This window comes from Polypterus senegalus, chromosome 12 (genome assembly GCF_016835505.1).
Source record: "Polypterus senegalus isolate Bchr_013 chromosome 12, ASM1683550v1, whole genome shotgun sequence".
NCBI classification, from domain to species: Eukaryota; Metazoa; Chordata; class Cladistia; order Polypteriformes; family Polypteridae; genus Polypterus; species Polypterus senegalus.
The window spans coordinates 40,704,626-40,720,399 of NC_053165.1; the positions used below are offsets into that span (position 1 = coordinate 40,704,626).

The 15,774-nt window shown below is 35.1% G+C and overlaps 1 protein-coding gene across 5 annotated transcripts in view; it reads left to right on the forward strand.

The window, feature by feature from the left end:
• Positions 1 to 15,774, forward strand: part of hdac11 (histone deacetylase 11) — a 166,591-nt gene that overhangs the window by 136,279 nt on the left and 14,538 nt on the right. For all 5 annotated transcript variants that reach the window (XM_039771237.1, XM_039771236.1, XM_039771234.1 and 2 more), the window contains one exon: positions 8,471 to 8,567. In XM_039771237.1, coding sequence (XP_039627171.1) covers positions 8,471 to 8,567 — 97 coding nt within the window. The remainder of the gene's footprint in view (positions 1 to 8,470; positions 8,568 to 15,774) is intronic.

The following is a 15,774-nucleotide window of genomic DNA, read 5'->3' on the forward strand; positions in this document are numbered from 1 at the left end:
GACCAGATAATATTTACCCTCGAGTTCTTAAGGAGGCTAGTGAGTGCATATATAAACCCTTGACACATATTTTTAGGAAGTCAATGCACACTGGAGAAATTCTAAAGGACTGGAAAATGGCAAATATCATCCCATTATATGATAAAGGTGACAGGGCAGATCCAAACAACGATAGGCCAGTAAGTTTAACATGCAAGACAGGAAAATTAATAGAGGGAATTATTAAGGATAAGATTGAGCAACACAAGGGCAAGGGCAGGAGTTATTCTGAACAGTCAGCATGGGTTCAGAAGACGGAGGTTGTGTTTTACTAACATTCTGGAATTCTATGAGGAGGCAACAAAAGGATACAATCAAAATGGAGCATATGATATTATTTAACTTGACTTTCAAAAAGCAATTGATAAGGTGCCACATGAGAGGTTGGGCATCAATCTAAAAGAAGTGGGAGTTCAGGGTGATGTTTTTAGATGGGTGCAGAATTAGCTAAGACATAGGGAGCAGAGGGTGATGGTGCGAGGAACCTCATCAGAATTGGCCTATGTTAAGAGTGGTCAGTGCTTAATATATATAAATGATTTAGCTAGGAATATAAGTAACAAGTTGCTTAAGTTTGCAGGTGATACCAAGATAGGTGGATTAGCAGATAATTTGGAATCTGTTATATCATTACAGAAGTTGTTGGATAGCATACAAGCTTGGGCAGATTTGTGGCAGATGAAATTTGATATCAAGAGAGATAGATAGAAATTCACATACTCCAGCAGCAGCATAATGATAAAAAACAATATTAATTAAATAAAAATGCAGTGCAAGTTCAAAAATGCAAGTTGGAGAGTGCAAGGCAGGTATAACAGTCAATAACATTGTGTAATAAAGTTAACGTTTACCCCACCGAGTGGAATTGAAGAGTTGCATAGTGTGGGGGAGAAACAATCTGCTCAGTCTGTCAGTGGAGCAGGACAGTGGCAGCAATCAGTCGCAGAAGCTGCTCCTCTGTCTGGAGATGGTACTGTTCAGTGGATCCAGTAGATTCTCCATGATTGACAGGAGCCTGCTTGCATCCATCGCTCTGCCACAGCTCTGCCTGCTTTCCTCACCTGTTTGTCCAGGCGTGAGGCATCCCTCTTCTTTATGCTGCCTCCCCAGCACACCAACGCGTAGAAGAGGGTGTAGGAAGTAAAAGTATTAGGTTTGAATACACAATAGGTGGTCGGAAATCGAGAGTACACCTTATAAGAAGGATTTTGGAATCATAGTGGACTCTAAGCTATCGGCTTCCAGACAGTGTTCAGAAGCCATTAAGAAGACAATCAGAATGTTAGGTTATATAGCACGATATGTGGAGAACAAGTCCAAGGAGGTTATGTGAGTACTGTGTGCAGTTTTGGTCTTCAGGCTACAAAATGGACATAGCAGCACTAGAAAAGGTCCAGAGAAGAGTAATTTGGCTGATTCCAGGGCTACAGGGGTTGAATTATGAGGATAGATTATAAGAGTTGAGCCTATACAGTTTAGGCAAAAGAAGATTAAGATGTGACATGATTAAAGTGTTTAAAATTATGGAAGGAATTATTACAGTGGATCAAGACTGTTATTTTAAAATTAGTTCATCAAGAACATGTGGACATAGTTGGGAACTTGTTATGGGTAAATTTTGAACATTAGGAGATTTTTCTTTACACAAAGAATGATAGACACTTGGAATAAGCTACCAAGTTGTGTGGTAGACAGTAAAAATTTTTGGACTTTCAAAACTCGACTTGATGTTTTTTTGGAAGAAATAAGTGGATAGGACTGGAGAGCTTTGTTGGGCTGAACGGCCTGTTCTCGTCTAGAGTGTTCTAATGTTCAACAGGTTTTTTAGATAATTCTAAAATTTTATAGCTGGATTGTCTTCTCTGTGCACAAAAGTGTATGCAGCTGAAGTATTATGTGATTGCTATATTTGATCTAAATGAGGATTCTAGTGACTTTTTCAACAGGCAAAGTTGTATGTTATGGAACATAGGAGCGAATTGTAATAATCCAGATGAGTGGTGGTGATTTTATTTTAGAAGGCTTATGGGTTTTTGCAGGATAAGTGAAAGAACAAATTCTACACTTAAGATTTTGCCTTACATGGTAGATTCCAAAGCAACTCACTAAATGGTGAAATAATTTGACAGAATTTGGTATTTAAAACAAAATGTCAAACTTCTTGAGTTAGGATTTAGTTGAAGAAAATGTGACTCCAACCAAGCACTGATGTCATTGAGGTAAGCCTTGAGCTTGTCTGTAATGTGTATAGTTAATTACATTTAAGACAATGCTTTTATCTAAGACAAAACATAAGAGCATGTCAATTGTAGAACATGTCTAGTATGGCTTCTTATGTATCCCTATAGGTTTTTCAATTAATTCTGTCAATATCAGCGATGAGTGCAAGGATAGCAGCCTGCTGAAGAAGAGGGGATTTAAGTATACACAAGAGCTGTTTCCTGACTGTTAAGGTCAAAATTTTGAGTAAAATTGTATATGTATATCATGAGTAAGCTGGGTAGGACCACTGTTCTGAAGAGACTTTGATTAGAAAAACAAGATGGGAGATGAAATGGAAGTTGGTAAAAGTTTGTGGGTTTTGGTTTGTTTTCTTAAATACATCAAAACAGCTTGAGCGCAAAAGGTTCTGACTGAAGGAACACAACAACAGCAAATGAAGAACATTGTAAATGAACGATAAAAGAAACAGCAGGCAGTAGCTAGGGTTAGAGAGAATATCAGAAAAATATGCAGTGATAAAGTTTATTAGAGGAGTGAGATGTTAAGGGTTACGTCACATTGAGACAGATTTATAAATAAAAGAGGTACTAGAAACAGAAAGTGTTATTGCTTGTTTTTATCATGAAATGAAATATTGCAAGAGTAATAAAACATTAAAGAAGATAAGCAGGCTTTTTTCTCAGTGTTTGGTGTCAACTGGCATTTCAGAAAAGATTTTAAAAATGTTTAGCCTAATATAAACATTAGCTTTACTTGTAACTTGGGGTCACACACCCCTTCCCTAGATCTTCCTCAGAACTAAGTAGCGTCTTTCTTAAAAGTACATAAAAAGTCCTTTCTTTATTCTTAACTCAGGATTTCTCTGCATCATATTAGCATTCAACAGAGGATCCAGTGACATTTGCCCTTGTTTTCCTTAAGTCTTAAACACAACTGATACACAGTCAATATATTTGATTTTCAAATTATTTTTGCATTCCATTTCATGATTCATTTAGCATTTTTTTTAAATATGATAGATTTAATGTGTCTACCTGCAGCAGTCAATTCAAATGCATCAAACAAATCCACGCTTGTATGGGAAAATATTGTAATAAAAAATAAAAAGAAAACATATTACAGTGATTACATTCTCACTAGTTTTCTTTGTGTTTGTACACTGAAGTCTAGGGAATGTTCCTCATTATGTAATTGAGAACATTTGTACTGTATGCACAGATGGAGAACATAAATTCTACAAAAGGAGTTATGTTGCATGCTAAAATAGTCAAAGATAAATACAGCTTGCACCATTGATCCTTGTGATGTGATGTCAGGATCAGCTTACACACCTTTGTAAGGTTTTTTTTTTAAATTTTTTGTCTGTTTTTACAATAATTTTTCAGAGAGTGTGGTTGTTTATTAAGACACCTGAAATACTGGCACATTACCTTCTATCACATTTATTAACTGCTTCCACTCCCCCAAATATCTGTATTTATGTGTACATTTATATACATTATCAAACCAAATAAAAACAATTCAGGGTCACTGGTGACGGAGCCTACACTGGCAGCACGAGGTACAAGGCAGAAAACAGTCCTGAACAGGGTGTCAGTCAATGACAGAGCCAATTCACAAACATACAGATACTTCCACTGGCCAAATATGGAATATAAAACAAGTTATCCAACATATCTGGGTGATGTGGGGAAAAGTTCACACATACATGAGGAGAAAATGTAAACTCCACATATACATCTCAGAAGGTCTGATCCGTGATCCATTGTTCCAGTCTCTGTGCACACAACAATACTTTTTATTTATTTTTATTAAAATTTCACTTGATGTTAATACTACAGCTGCTACAGTACACACACAATGGTGGAACCTAAGCTGTTTTCATTTGTATGATCTTTCCATCCATTGCCAATCTCCTTATACTCTATATTTTCTCACTGGAGTTTCACAGTTGTCAGCCTCTGATATTTAACTTACATATGTTATTCCTAAAACTTTCTTCTTTCTTTATATTACATTTTCATGGCATGAGTTCTCACTTATGTCACAGAAACTTTCCACACTTTTTGCTATATACCTATTTGTTTTTTATTGTTTTCCATTCACCTCCTCAAATTCTCAATTATCTAACAATAATTGGATACGTTCCAATTCAGTTTTATACAACATTTGAGTAACAATGCAGATAATGCACCAATGTGATGATCATAACTTTCAATTCTAATTATTCTAGGGAGGCGCAGTGGGTAGCGCTTCTGCCTCGCAGTTAGGAGACCCAGGTTCACTTCCCGGGTCCTCCCTGCGTGGAGTTTGCATGTTCTACCCGTGTCTCCGTGGATTTTCTCCGGGTGCTTCGGTTTCCACTCACTGTCCAAATTGTCCCTTGTGTGTGTGTGTGTGTGTGTGTGTGCGCGCCCTGTCCGGGGTTTGTTTCCTGCCTTGCGCCCTGTGTTGGCTGGGATTGGCTCCAGCAGACACCTATGACCCTGTAGTTAGGATATAATGGATTGGATAATGGATGGATTATTCTACTCATTTTACTATTGGCTTTTCTTTTTTTATGACTTTTAATCTATTTACCCAATTTGTAAAATGTATTTAAATGTACAGTACTTGCATTTAATGCTGTTTTTCCTTGTTTAAATTTACAGCTAAGTTCCATTCTTTATAATTTGCATAATGTCTCTTGATAGCAATAGTTTCTACTCCTAATTCCTCCATTTGATTTGCACATCTGTTTCTGTTAATGTTCCTGTTGTATCTCAGATTATACTAGCTAATAACCTAGCAAAGATTTTTAACCCTTTTACAATAGTGACTACCTCTGCCAATTTGATATTTTGTATGAATTTTCTTAAAAGAGAGATTGATGTAATTATTGTAATCCATTTTAGTTGTCATTGATTGTGGCATCTTATTGAAACATTTGCTTTTTGATAATAATTTCATAAATGTAACCAACTGCCTTAACCTTATACTGAATTAAATTGGTCTAAATATGATAGGATGTGATACAAATTTGTATTGGTAGACTTTCCTGTCCTTGACTGTTTTTCACATTTTATTAACTGAACTTCTGTTTTATACTTGTTTACATTTATTGTCAGTTTTCCATTATCTTGAGAGTTTGTCAAGTAATAAAGCCCAACAATTTGCTTTCTTCTACTGTTGTCTTTTTGTAATTTATTATAAAATTCAACAATTACCTGTCCACCTTTTGCTGTGTTCCATAAATTTAACTTTTTGTATCTGCTGGACAGTCAGTGCTGAGATTCCTGACATTGATGATTTAGAGACTAGCAAGAAACTTTGCCATGTACTGTACATACATAATATTTGTGCTTCATGTTTATGGATTTACTAAAACGCCCTTTTAAAATTCTTTTATAGAGGATAAGTGTTCTTGTTTTCTAAGACACACAGAAGCCTTTTCAAAACTAAGAAAAAAAGCAAAAGTCGGTTGAGACAGTAAAAAGAACTATCCTGCACACCATAATGTAACTTTACTCTCTTTTTAGATGTATAGACACCACCCGATGACAGTTTGTAAACTATAGGTATATATATTTAATTTATGTATTCACAATTCTTAAACAAAGTAAATTCCATTATTCCATTATTCTTTCAGATGGTGCAAAGTTTCTTTATTTATTAAATTATAGGGAATAATTCAAGTGTAATGAAATACAAGCGAAGTAGTTTAATTAGAAACTAGTAAAAAAAATATTGCAATTATTTAAAAATGGTACTGATAATGATCTGCCTGGTGTCCAAACCAGCCTGATATTCACCCTCTGCCCTAAGATTGGGAAATTTTGCATTTCTAATCTCCATCTCTCCATCCTTATTGTCTTTGGCTGGCATACATGTGCTCAATTAGCAATGCTTTGCAATAATGAGTGTAGCAAGAGTAAGGTGAAAACTGGCCAGCACCCATTTTCTGCAGTGCTATGCCTGTACCTTGCACTTAAATACTGTTAATTGTTGACCTGTTGTGTTTTTTATTTATTTATTTTGGCCTCCACCTTTAGATGTTCAAAGAATTTTTAGAACCTGAATTTAATGTGATCTGTCTGGTGACCATTGTCTGTCACTATGGCTAGTACAAGAGGTAGCCAAGTTAAAATGCACTTACTGATGAATAAGTGAGTTGGACAACAAGTACTGTAGATTACAGAGTTCTGTTCTACCAACTCCTATATACTGTAGATATGATGGGTTTAAAAAAAACCCTAAAATCCTCTAAATTAATAATTGATCTCATGATGAAGTTTACAATGTTACGATACTTTCAGGAAACTCACCCCAGTTCTTTTATTATTTTTTTATATCAAGTTTGTTAAACACATTTTCAAATTCTTTTACTTAATTTGAAAATTTAAAATGTATTCTTTTCCACATGAAACAATAAACATTTTCTTCAATTGGTTTCTGCTGTCTTAAACTGGATCTCTATTCAGTTTGAATTTTGTATATGTTACTTAAGGATCTGTAGTTTTGCTTTTCTCTATGTATTTTCTTCTCACTATTGGAAACAATTTTCTAGTTCGTAACCATCTTCTACCACTCTCTCATATCTCCCATCCACTCCTTTAATGTACTAAACTACATCTTTGTATTTGTTTGCAATCCCATCATCATTTGATGTGGTAATATTAAGTGTCACAAGCTCTTTTTTATTTTCATATTCAGCTCATTTATGTTTTGCTAAATGCACTGAAGTGTAGCACTATTATAATCTGCTGCTTCATTCTACTTGGCAAAATTATTGTTTTAATATTTTATACTTCCTCCTGCAAATTTTTTAAAGATATGTTTCAAATAGTAGAAATATTAAAAAAATAACACAGATATCACTCTTGTATTTATTAAAGATAAATTGCTGTTGCTTTGCTTAGATGCCCAAATCTTTTGCATCTTACTTGATTTTGTGATGCATTTTCAGCTCTGCCATCATCCTTGAATTTAATGGCATCTCATAGGTTCCATTTCAATAATCACTTTATATTTTCTATTGGTATCTCATTTTCTCAGGGTTTCATCTCCTGTGTGTTATCAATTTTGCTTGCATCTTTAATAATTTCTTTGTCTGTAAAACCATTTTAATATTCCTCTTGAGCATAAAAAGTTTGTGGAAATGAAAAGCAGATAAAAAGCCTGTGGCACATTCTGTGTGTGATCTCTTTAGTTTTGTCCAATAGTGAAACTAGATAACATGTATTTTATTCTAAATTGCTATTAATAAATTATCTGGCTACCAGCTCTGGTGGCTTCTGCTGGCCCTTGTGATATCCTAGACATTAGTTCCTTTCCCTATTTTGAAAGCTAATTTGCAAAGTCTCCACTGACATTTTCATTCTGTATAGGTTTCAGAATCTCTGCTCTGGCGCTTGCCTCCCATATACTCTAAATGAAATTGGGAAGAATTTTTATTTAGAGTATTTATTTTTCTTAACCTGTGTATTAAACATTCCTGATATGTTTTTTTTTTTCATTCATTAACATTGATCCCACACCTTTTCTCTTTTCAGTGTATGTGTTACAACTATAAGCTTGTTACTTTCCTTAATTGGTCAATTAATCATTATATAGTGACTTCCATTGGCAATATTTTCTGTGTTACAAAAATGATAAGAGTAATATGTAGAGAAATCTACATTTCTAAATGATTACAGTAACATGATCAGGTAACAGAGGAAAAGAATAAAGAAAGAAATGAAGTTGCTTAAAAATATTAGCTCTTCAAGAGTGATACATCTTTTTGTGTTACTGTGAAAAGTCAAGCTGGAATGATCCAGATTTACTTTGATTTCTTGTGATAAGACATGTTTGAAGAAGTGAAATAACATGAGTGCTGCAAAGCTGAAAAAACCTCAGAGTAGACATCTTAAGCCCGAAATAGGCTGACTTTCAGAGCACCACAATAATTTAATCAGTGTAGGGATTGACAATGGGATATGTTTTTAAATATTACATTCAGGGTATCACTATATGCCCAATTAAATAGGTATCAGTGTGTCATACACATCTTGGACATTTTTCTTTTATTTTTGTCTATAAGCTCATTTAATTGCATACATCTTTAGAGCTCTTCTTTTAAGGAGCTGCTGTAGAAGATAGGAGCTTTGTCTTTTTTTTTTTTTTTCTTTATATTTTTTGCTGGCATTACTCCAGTGGCTATATTGTATAAGTTTCAAATGTTTTTCAGGGGAATGGCCATGAAAGAGACTTTATGGATGACTCTCGAGTTTACATTATGGATGTCTATAACAGATACATATATCCAGGAGATGGATTTGCAAAACGTAAGTTAAATATTGTATAGCTAAAGAAACTTTTATTTTTCTTGTACTTGTAGTTATAGTATTAATTATAATAATAGTAGCAGGTAATATTGCATAGTGCTTAGAGTGTTCATCTGTAAACTATAAGGACGCTTTTGCAGTTCACACTAATGAGTCTGAATGATTTACTTAACCTGGCTGTGTTTTAATGACAGACAATTGTGTAATATGTTGTACAAACATTTTATTGAAAGATGCCATGCAACATTCTACACCTCTGGAAAAGCTAAGAAAGCGTGACCTCACAAGATCTCATTATATTTTATAAAATCTAAAACAGTGGATCTGTGACATTCTGAGAAAGAATGCACATTTGAAGCAGATCAGCTGTAGAAATGTTGAGGGAGGACCAGGGATAACCTTTTTTATCAGTAGAATATTTTTATTTTTTTTTTTTACTCCAGTGCTTGAGTATAAGTGTTTGACTATTAGACAAGGTATGTAGACAAAATCTTGTGCAGCTTAGAAGTCTGAAGTAGAGGTTTATGGATAGTAGATGTAGTTTGTGTGTTCTTTTGCAAGGTCATAGAGAAATGCTCTGCATAAACTAAGATTAGATAATCTGAATGCATAGATTAGGCATATAGGTATATGTCATTGGTATAATTCTAGATGGACTATATTTTTGAAATAAAATAGATACTTTGACCACAGTGTTTGCATACTGGTTGAATTACAATGTAAGATGAAAAAATGGCTCCAAAGTTTCATGGATTTCCTTTAGCCTAGAAGAAAACACCTCCACATATAAGAGTACAAGTCTAGTTTACCATGCTGATATTTATTTTGTCTCTATTTAAGTTTAAAAAATAAACCAACAGCAAACACAGGCATATTGAAAAATAAGTAAAAATTATCAATTTTTATTTCATATGTGGATATTTCAATGTTTGATCTTCAATTAAACAATGTATTTGGTATAAAGTGATGTAATTAAAAAAGCAATGAAAATTTGACTTTAAATTAATTTCTTCAATGAAAAATGATGAGATAAGCCATTTATGTCTGGGGAAGAAGTAAGTACACCCTTGGCTATCCCCTTTAGCCTAAGCAACCTCAAGTAAGTGTATCTTATAACTGTCTACCAGTCTCTGACATCAACTGGGAGAAGGTCTTTTCCACCACTCCATGCAGAATTCTTTCAGCTGTGCAGTGTTTCAGGGGTGTCTTTCATACACAGCCTGTTTCTAACCTTAAAAATGACAGCGTATCTCAATGTCATTCGGATCCAGGCTTTATTGTGGCCATTCCAGCTTAATCTGGAGTGGATGTTTGTCTTTCAACAGGTCAGTTACATAAAGCATAACACAAGTGCAATAGTGAGCTGGTTTGAAATTAAGACAATTCATGATTTTGTGTGGCCCGTCAAAGTCTTGATCTTAACCCCATCTAAAGTGAGACATAATAATTGCTATAAACTGCAATTCTCTAACTAATCTGGCAGAATTTTTCCAGGAGGAATGAACAAATCTTGCTCCATTAAATTAAGAGAGAACAAAAAGTTTACTTGCTGGCAGGGCTGCAATGTGTGCTTCAACCATTCAATGAACATGACTACTTAGAAATGTTTGATATTTGTGGAATTTAATTTGTTTTTCTAATTTCCGTTTTTGTGCACCACTGTTATAAAGATATACAGGTAAAATTACGTTACAATGAACTGCCGGGGAACTAAAAAATATTTAATTGTAATGAGATTCTGTATTTGTTGCAGCTTTGTTTAAGTTGCGTCCAGGCGTTTGCAATCATTTCAATATCTTCTTTCGCATTAATTTAAATCTTCTCCTGTCTACAAGTTATGCTGACGAGAATTTTTCTCAGTATTTCCTTGCGATAATACACTTTCAGGGTGCGAATGATGCCCAATCTCAATGGCTGAAGCACTGCTGTGGAATTGGGTGGAAGGAACAGTCTTCCACAGATGCGGTGATCGCACTTCGGGGCGCTCTTCGGCGTGTTGTCCAGTTGGAGGGGGGGTTCCAAGAGAGTTTAGAAACCTCACATTTTCTTGAATGAGTGCTGCATTAATAGGAACGAGCATCACTGAACCACATAAAAACTGCTTTTTCGGCGTCTCCAAATGCAGCAGTTCGCATATATTTACAACTTAAGATTTTTCTTCTTTTTTTGCTCGGTCCTTCAAGAAAGTTGACAGTATCGATGAAGAAATTCCAAATTCACTGGCAACTTCTTTTTTTCTTTTTGCCCAATCGAGAGCTGCAAAAATGTAAAGTTTTTTTTTCCTAATATGAACTGTTATTGTTTTTTCGTTTCCATAGGAGGGTGACAATGTGTTAAATTCCAAAGGATATTTTTCAAATGTTGACGAGCAATAAGAAAAAGGTATCACTGAAAACCACAGAAAACAAAAACAGCAATAAAACAGTACGAGGAAAGTCCGAAGAAAGAAATTTATTTTTACAATGTTTCTGTTTGGGGATTGTTGTGTACAACTGAGCTGCGACCACAGAAATAACTGCTCTGTGAATGATTCATTCAAGCATTTCAAGGTCACTTCATTGTAATGAAAGTATCTACTGAATGTACTTTGTAGTAACGAGATTTCTATAGACTCATGTCATATGGGGAAACTGTCGGGACCATAAAAAAACTTCGTTGTAATGAAAATGTTGTTGTAAAGATATTTGTTGTAATGGAATTTTACCTGTAGAGTTCTCAGTCAAACTGATCAAAATCCCAACCTGTGACAAACTGGGGGAAAAAAGGGTCGAAGACTGATTACTTTTTTAAGACTTTGTTTGTATACTGAGGAACACAAACTTTTGTTGGTAGGTCAGGTATGAGTAAAAATCAGCCAAGAACCCGCATGGAGAAAGAATAAAGTGGTGATCAACACTGCGAAATATTTTTCACTAAGAACAAGGAGGAAATCATATTCCTGACAATAAGTTGTAATAATATACAAAGGCACAGCACAAAGTTGTATAATATCATATCTGTATTAAGCATATTATTTAAGTAATTAAGCTGATGGTGACAAGAAGTTGACATAATAAAAAGTAAAACATTAAGTCTTTTTTTTTTTTATAAACCTTTTTAATTTTCCTTTGACTAATTCATCAATGTCTTGACTAAAAAATCATCTTAAATACTGTTGTGGCGAAAGATTCATCATCAGAAGGCTTTTTACCTAAAAATAAAGGCTATTAGGACTCGGGATAGACAGACAGAGTTTCAAAGCTTTATTGCAATAAATCAACAACACGGACTCAACCCAATTCGGCCGAATGAGATGGAGCCCTGAACATTGCACCAATCAAAGTTTTTATAACAATTTCTTTTCATTTTAACCTTGTTCGATTAGCTCATTCTGCACCTGGCCATTCTGTCTATTGTTCACTCCAGTTTCTGTTTTTCTTATTCTTGATTGGTTCATCAACTAGGCAGATGTTCTTTATTCCATATTTGGTCTTTCATGGTGTCACTTCCTTTTCTAGCCTTTCATGCTATGCTGTATTGGTGGCCTTAAGCTGAGCTTTAATTAAAAAGAAATATAGTACATGCTTTCATTTAATCATTGCTTGGCATGCTTGATTTGTCTTAATTTCTACACTAAAGTTAATTTCTAATATATTCTTCTATTATTTTTGCTAATGCCTGAATTTACTAAGATTTTCTCTCCATGCATTATGTCAGTGTGACCTTGCTTACAGCAAAAGCCTTTTGTTTTCTTTCTGCTGTTTCGCTACGTGCCTCACAGAACCATCTTCTGTCTGAGGTATCGTTTCCTTAGCTTCCTAGCCTTGAACACAGGTGTTCTCAAACTCTTATCCTGTTCTAAGTTGGTTTCTGTACGTCATTCTCTGTTCTTTTTTTCCTGTATGTTCTCTAGTAATTTCTTCTGTAAGCTTACAAATAATGCAATATAACTGATTTTTAGTTAACTATTTGCTTGACCTATCTTATTTGCTTAACATTCTAATTTATGCTTAATCTAATCTTTTAGAAGCTTTTAATTACTTTTTATGGCTCTTTATGTTAATTTGCTATTCTCTATGCTAATATAAAAAATTTTCCTTCTACAATACGAATTCAGGAAGCAGAAGCTTTCATGGTAGTTTAGTGTACCTGTTACCACTGTCTAGGTATTTGTGATGTTACTGTTTTTTTGAGTTGAAAATATGTCTCATTTTAGGATCAACATCATTTTACACTGTTACAAAGTATGATGTGCAAACCCGTGGCACTCAAAGCAGCATACTTGGTAACTATAGTTATTGAAATATTTGAATAGCAGGCTTTAGTAATCAATTCACCACTTCCACTTCATAAATGATGAAAGTTGGTACCTTTAAAATTTCAAATGTGAAGAAACTCCATTTTTCACAAACGACTGCATTACCTCCACTGCACACATCAGTCTCAAAAAGGAAGCAAGTAACTACAATTGAAAGAAAGGCACTTGCATATTACAAGTCAACCCTAAAGAAAACTTTGGTATGCTGTGCATCTGTTGTGTGGTTAGGCTCAGGCTAGTAAGATTAACTGATATACTCATACTCAGATAAAAAGCCAGGAAGCTTATTTCAGTTTAAGTGAATGTCATATCTAATTTCGTACACAGGTATCATCTGAATTTTGAAAATTCTGTTTTTTTTCCATCCTACTTGTGTTTCTGTGGTGGTACAGTGGGTGAGGATCACATTTGCTATGCCTGAACAGCCACAACCTACTAAGTAATTTGTTTTTGCAGAGCAGTTTGAAATTGATTGTATTCCTTTTTCAAAACGGAAAATATTTCACATATAATTCATAAAAACATTTACCATGAGATGCTAGTTTTAAAATGAGTAGTTAATTTTACAAAGGCAGCATATAATTACCAAACTACACAAGTTTATAATTTTGGAAAATGAAAATATGGGAACTAAAATTCTCAAAGCATGAAGGGAAAAGGGGTCAACTTATACTCTGCTTAAACTTGTATTTGTGTACCTGCTGCAAAATGTCAAAACATTTCAATTAAAACAGAATATCAGATGTGTAGTCTTGTAGTGCTAAATCCAAATAAATATTAAAATGAGCAAGATTGAATACAGGAAATGTCACATTATTTAGTAGGGTTAAACCTCTGATATCAGACACTAACATACAACTAGATTATAGAGCATATAGATCAATTATGTACAGTTTGAAAGTGAAGAATTCAAAAGCACTAACTGGATCAGCCAAAACTTCTCTGTGCATTAAATCTGCTTAGTAAACTACACCCAAACCACCCCAATAAACAGTTAAGCACAGTTTGATTAAGAAAGACAAATGAGTTAGGCTGCTGTAATTGCTTGATAAAGCATAATGTCTGTAATGACAAAATATTGATGCACAAAATTTAAATATAAAGCAGAGTTATAACACTGCCTGTTAAAAGTGACCCTAATTGAAGTTTCCATGGCTACTGCAGAAATATACACCAAGGCCAGTAGGGGGCATATTCAACATGTTAAGGAAGTTTTAGCAATTTGTTAGAAATAATCACCTATACGTGAAACTGGTGACGTTTAAATTCCACAGGGACCAGGCCCTCATGTGTAAACAGTGCATATGCAGAAAAATGTTGCGTACACCCGTTTCCACACTCACTTTGAGGTGTATAAATACTAAACTTGGTGTAAAGCCTCACACATTTTCAGGGTTGTCCCTCCACTTGCATATGCACATTTTTGCTCGGTTTTGCAAACTGGTCGCACCCAGCATCAGAGCAGTCCTACTGTTTCTTTGTGGTGTCCCTTTTTTCAGATTTGAATCAATGATATGGGATTTATCAAATATATCGAACTGAATTGCATATCGTTTAGAAATTCAAGGCAGTTGATTGTAATTCTGTAACAATATAATGATGCAAAGAATTGCCAAACTATTGCAAATACCATAGCACCACTCAGAATATTTTAACCCATTGCATCTGTGTGGGGAATCACAGCTGTACAGCAGCAGATCAGAAAGCCCTGGATGACATTTATAGCACATGCTGTTTCAGAAAAGCCACCAGCATCTGCATGGATTCCACTCAGCCATGCCACGGTCTATTTGAACTTCTCCCATTCAGCAAACGCTTCAGAGCTATTCCTGCATGGACCTTGAGGTTCAGAAACAGTTTCATCCCAAGAGCTATTGTATAAATGCACTCTATCAACCCATCAAGTGCTCTTGGCAGAACTGTTTCTACTTATAATTACAATTAGCTCTATGTAAACTTGCACTACAACTGTAATATTGCACCACCTGAGCCATTTTATGAACTATTGGTACAGGGAGATTCACTCAAAAGAGGCCCTGAATATTCTGTAACAACTCTCACTAGGACGAAGCAATCTGAATAAAACAACATGCAATGTGTTCCTCAGTATATGGAGCTTTGGACAAGCCGGGATGCCCCTGCATTGGAGCGATGAGGTAGGTGCCGGACAGCCGTCACAACGTTTAACCTCCGTTATAAACTTCTGGGTGCATACCGCCTGTACCCCTTCACTCAGTCACTTGACTTCTCATCAGGATAGTGGTATACAGTATTGAGCAGTGCATCTTCATGGTGCGAACTTATTGGATCACCAATTCGTTTAAGTGATGTCAGAATCAACTGGATGATTGTGAGTTAATGGAAGGTTACTTCCTGCAAGATAGAGCAACATGGTACACATCGACAAGGAGCATGGCAGAAATGTATATTAAATGTATATTACAGAAATGTATATTACATTTTACAGATAATGGCTACATTTTACAGTAGCCAGTATTTAAATTTAGTTAACAACTAAACATGTGGGGGCACAGTGGCGCTATGGTACCAATGAGCTGGCACCCCGTCCTGTGATTGTTCCTGCCTTATGCTTGCTGGGACTAGTGCGGCGATGGATGGAATAAATAAACTTTATATAATGAAGAATTTTCAATGGTCCTTAAAAGTTTTGAAGAATCTGTGTTCTAAGCTTACAGCTGGTTATACATTTATTACAGAGCTTATATTCTGGCGATTGGTTATATGGAGAAAAAAAAATGGAAGGACAGAAATTGGGTGTTGGTATCTTTGACAGACACAGTACTGCTATAATAAATTATTTCATCCATGGTCTCACGCGTCCCAGCAAGCATTATGCTGGAGGCAGGAACAATCCCTGGACGGGGCATCATGTCATCGCTACCACTGCAC